The sequence below is a fragment of the Sinocyclocheilus rhinocerous genome, unplaced genomic scaffold (assembly GCF_001515625.1).
Source record: "Sinocyclocheilus rhinocerous isolate Xijiao unplaced genomic scaffold, SAMN03320098_v1.1 scaffold1600, whole genome shotgun sequence".
NCBI classification, from domain to species: Eukaryota; Metazoa; Chordata; class Actinopteri; order Cypriniformes; family Cyprinidae; genus Sinocyclocheilus; species Sinocyclocheilus rhinocerous.
Genome location: NW_015665129.1, coordinates 1702882 through 1707333, shown reverse-complemented (window position 1 = coordinate 1707333; position 4452 = coordinate 1702882). Strand labels below are relative to the sequence as shown.

The 4452-nt window shown below is 37.6% G+C and overlaps 1 protein-coding gene across 1 annotated transcript; it reads left to right on the top strand.

The window, feature by feature from the left end:
- Positions 1-1042: 1042 nt before the first annotated feature.
- On the top strand, positions 1043-4057 carry LOC107731289 (tumor necrosis factor receptor superfamily member 14-like). The gene is made up of 9 exons (XM_016542347.1): positions 1043-1309; positions 1463-1552; positions 2021-2146; positions 2242-2397; positions 2519-2603; positions 2680-2855; positions 3039-3055; positions 3319-3359; positions 3447-4057. Exons 1-9 carry the CDS (start codon positions 1264-1266, stop codon positions 3481-3483), a joined length of 774 nt encoding a protein of 257 aa, XP_016397833.1. The 5' UTR covers positions 1043-1263; the 3' UTR covers positions 3484-4057.
- The last annotated feature ends 395 nt before the right edge of the window (positions 4058-4452 follow it).

Here is a 4452-nt window from a genome sequence, read left to right as displayed (position 1 = left end):
ATAGAGTAATAGCAAAAGATGTCATGGTTAAACTGTATCTAGAACAGAATTACAACTCCGCAATCTCAATTTTCACTGATGGTTCCAAAGATCACGAGACAGGACGAGCATCAGCAGCTGTATTTGTCCCAACTTATCAAATCAAGATTGGTAAAAGAGTTTCTGATCAATACACTACAGACACTACAGAGATGGTAGCAATATTATTAGCTATCAGGTGGATGGAGGATACTCGGCCAATGATATGTTCAGTATGTTCAGATTCATTCTCTGCATTATCAAGTCTTATCAGTGGAAGATCTTCAAGACAAGACATTTTGTATGAAATTCTTTTATGTATGTATAGAGTGAATAAGATAGGAATTAAGATATGTTTCCTGTGGGTTCCAGCACACGTGGGAGTGGATGGAAATGAGGTTGCGGATCATTTAGCAAAACAGGCACTGAAATGATCACATATAGAAATTATTATACCACTAAGCAAAGAAGAAGTTAAGGCTAAAATTAGAACAGCAATAAAAATGAGATGGCAAGAAGTTTGGAATAAGGAGGAGAGAGGAAGACATCTTTATCATATTCAAAATCAAGTTGGGGTTGAAAGAGTTAATTTTGGTAGTAGAAGAGAAGATATAATTATTACCAGACTTGGCATTGGCCATACTGCTTTAAATTCTTCTGTATATAAAATGAATAAGCATGAGTCTGGGAACTGTAGTCTGTGTGGATTACCAGAAACAGTAGAGCATGCACTATTACGTTGTTCTGCTTATGATAATGAAAGAGCATTTCTGTTGCTCCAGTCCAGTTAGTGGCGGTAAATGCGCCAGAAGATGGTTTGCCATCCGCCATAAAACGTTATTAGAAGAAGAAGAACCCCACCCGGTTCCACACTCCAGTCCAGTCGGTGGCGGTAATGCACTTACAAGTTGGTTTGCCAACCGCCAATAAACACCGAAGAAGAAGAAGAACCCCCCACCCTGCACGGGGTGAAACATACATTACCTTAAGCTGGTTTGCCAACCGCCATTAAACACAAAAGAAGAAGAAGAAGAACCCCCCACCCTGTACACTCACTTTTGTTTTCGCTTTACCTCGAAATGTTTGAATGTATGATGTATTGCATTTATTGAATACGTCAAATTTACAAATACGGTATTTGATGCTAAGACTACATACATTAATGTTTTCGGGATATTGAAGAAGCGCCTTCAGTCTACCAGCCAGCGAGAGCATAACATGTCGTCATAAGAAACTAGCAACAAAATGGTGGAAAGACTGAACATGAAAGCGAGTCTTTTGTGCATATTTGGTAAGGTGATGGTCAGTACACGATTGTGTTCTGATCGAGACGATCACCTGGTCATATTTGAAACATTTAACAACAATAATTACAAAACATTGCGAATGCCCATAGTAGCTCTCTCTCTGGTACAACGTTGTGTAACTTATTTTATCTTCGCAGGTATTTGTTCTTTTCTTACATATGGAAATACATGCGGTCCAAGTGAATATAAATCTGCTGATGAAGAATGTTGTCCAATGTGTAATGTGGGTAGGTTAACTAACCAGTAATGTAAAGTACAAACAATGAGAAACAATGATGCATATCGTGTGCAATTTACAAAATACCACTAAATCACCTATAAAATTTCATACATACTAAACTCTTTAAATACAAGGTGCAATCATAACCAAAGTAATACAAAATTCACAGACACCATTTGTGTATAATTACCTTTGGGTGCAGATCTGCACTCTTTCCAGATAATGTTACCTTATACCACCTCGTCTCCTCTTCAGTAGCCTGTACCTCCCACTACACCCTCTGTACATCTCTAGAGAACTTACATGTATATCTCTCAGGTAAAACGTCATCACTTGATGTTTGTGACAAGGAGGGGCACTATGGTATAGCCTTCTATTGGTCCAGGGAGATGGACTCATAAACTTTTAGTCCAGGAGATCCTTGAATTGTTTGGTCACCTTAGTCTTGTGTGTTAATATTTGTTTTTTTTTGCAGGGTCAGTGGTGTACCGTGACTGCACTGGTGATTCCAGTACCACATGTATACCCTGCACTCCAGGAACATTCATGAGTCAACCCAATGGTCTTGATAAATGCTTCCCATGCAAACACTGTGCTGAAAGTATGTTTATATTTTTCGTGTTTTTTTTTTTTATCTTCAAAATTTGTAATTTTACATTATTGTCTATGTAAACGTGTTGCTATATGTGCTTTTAGGTCAAGGCCTTTACAGCCAGAGTAAATGCACTACAATACAAAACACCATCTGTGATGTACTTGATGGATATTACTGCATTGATTACTCTGATTCACAGTGCCGTCATGCTGAAAAACACAGTGTTTGTAAACCAGGACAACAAACAAAAACACCAGGTACTGTTTCTGAATGCTCAAAACCAATGTATATTTTTCCCCCACATAATTTGAAGTCTATGAGTCTTCCTACAGTTTAAGGTTCTTTTAGAAAATGCTTACTCTCTGTGTCTGCTTGAAGGAACAAAGACATCAGATACAGAATGTGGGGACTGTGCTCCTGGGTTTTATTCTCCATCTGGGCTGAACTGCACCAAATGGACAGAGTAGGTAAAGTTTTTTTGTGCTATGTCTTGTTTGCATTTTTGTTGTTTATTCAGAATTGCCTTTTTTTTTTTTAAGCTGTGCAGCCATAAATGGCACTAAAGCTGAAGACGAGAGTCCTGTAAAAGATGTCAGATGTGTACAGAAAAGGAAAAGATACTGTCTTGTAGCTTTATGTCCCCCTGTCATATGTGCAGCTTTTATAGCAGCATTATACAGAAGGGCACACTCAGAAGTTCAGACAGTCAATAATGGTGAGTGGATACAGATTTTTTTTTTATTAAATTAATCTCACGTTTAGCAATTTTATGGAAAAGCAAAAAAAAATTTTTTTTATTTTATATTGCTATGTGTTTTTATGCTTATTGCACTACAGTTCCTAAGTTTGTTTTTTTACATTAAACTATAAATGTAATTTCTTTTGTAATGTTTTGCAGGTGATAAAAGATATAAGGTAAGTTTTCAAACTCTGCCTCGATTTATATGATGCCATTTATTAATTAATTATCATTTATTATGAGGCCTTATGCCACAATGTCATATATTGTGCTGCTGTTTTTTTGTGTGTGGCAAACTAGTGTAATTGTAATCTGTTTATTAGTACTAATAGGCTTTTGTTCAGTTTTCTAAATCATTTTTGTCTGTTTTGATGTACATGCAAGAACAGTCTTCACACATTTTCAGGATTTAACTGGAATTAGTTGTTTTATTTCTCAGTCTCCCATTGAGGAAACACCTAAAACATCAGGCCAACCACTGTAAGAGTGACCAACTTCCTTTAGTATTATTTTCCTAGTTGTCTGTGGCAATGTGCTAAAAATCAATTGTTTATTATTTGTTTACAGGGAGGAAAACCATGAGGATCCAACAAATGATACATGAAACTGCCTATTACTTCTCCTGCTATCCTCTTCCACCTCTGGTCTGTCCAGCGCACTGTGATGGAGAAGAAATCTGTAGGATGTTGGCCTTGGAGGATTGGATACCGCTGGGCTGGCCTACATCGACAACCAGCAATCAATGTTAACAGGAGCAGACATTTTAATATTGCTGCATGGTTTGTTGCTTATTGTTGCTACCAGCCACAACACAGATCTTAACAACAGGAGAGCACACCGGATCGCTACAGCCAGGAACAGCTCTGACAGCTGAGACAATATGGTGATTGAATTTCACTGGAATTGCCAAGAGAGTGTAGGAAGGGGAATACAACATTAAGGAGATGGAGGAGAGGTCAGCGTGCCGGGGTGCGGCAGAAGGTCCGGGCCCGAGGTAACCAACTGCCACTACTGACAGTGATCCCTGCCAAGACACAGTCTCTCTCCAAGCAACTATCCGAGTTTCAGTCGGCTGTAAGGTATTTCACTGAGTATAGAGACATTTGTTTGCTATATTTTACAGAAATATGGCTTAAAGGGATAGTTCACTCAAAAATGAAAATTCTGTCATTAATTACTCACCCTCATGTTGTCAGAAGGCGGACAGTAACTAAGTACATTTACTTGAGTATTGTACTTAAGTACACTTTGAGTATCTGTACTGTACTTGAGTATAATTTTTTCTGGGAACTTATAACTTTAACTTTCCTACATTTGAAAGACAAATATTGTACTTTTCACTCCACTACATTTCTATCAAGGTCCTCGAAGTAGAAAGTCGTTACTATGTAGCAGCTTTGAAAGTCAGTGGGTGATTTTTTTCTTCTCTAAAAAGTGACTCTCTTTTCAGACAGTTTATCAGTAATCACTCTTGTAGATTAACATTAACATTTCCCAGCATTTTTTGAGCACTGACCAGTTCCAAATGTGATATTTATTTACAACAATTCAATAATAAGAAGTTAATATTGTG

Bases quoted from the DNA above. Each gene is read 5' to 3' on its own strand.
- LOC107731289 (XM_016542347.1), top strand. From the start codon at position 1,264: ATGGTGGAAAGACTGAACATGAAAGCGAGTCTTTTGTGCATATTTG. The intron at 1,553-2,020 runs GTAGGTTAACTA...TTTTTTTTGCAG, and splicing joins TTGTCCAATGTGTAATGTGG to GGTCAGTGGTGTACCGTGAC. The intron at 3,360-3,446 runs GTAAGAGTGACC...ATTTGTTTACAG, and splicing joins AAAACATCAGGCCAACCACT to GGAGGAAAACCATGAGGATC.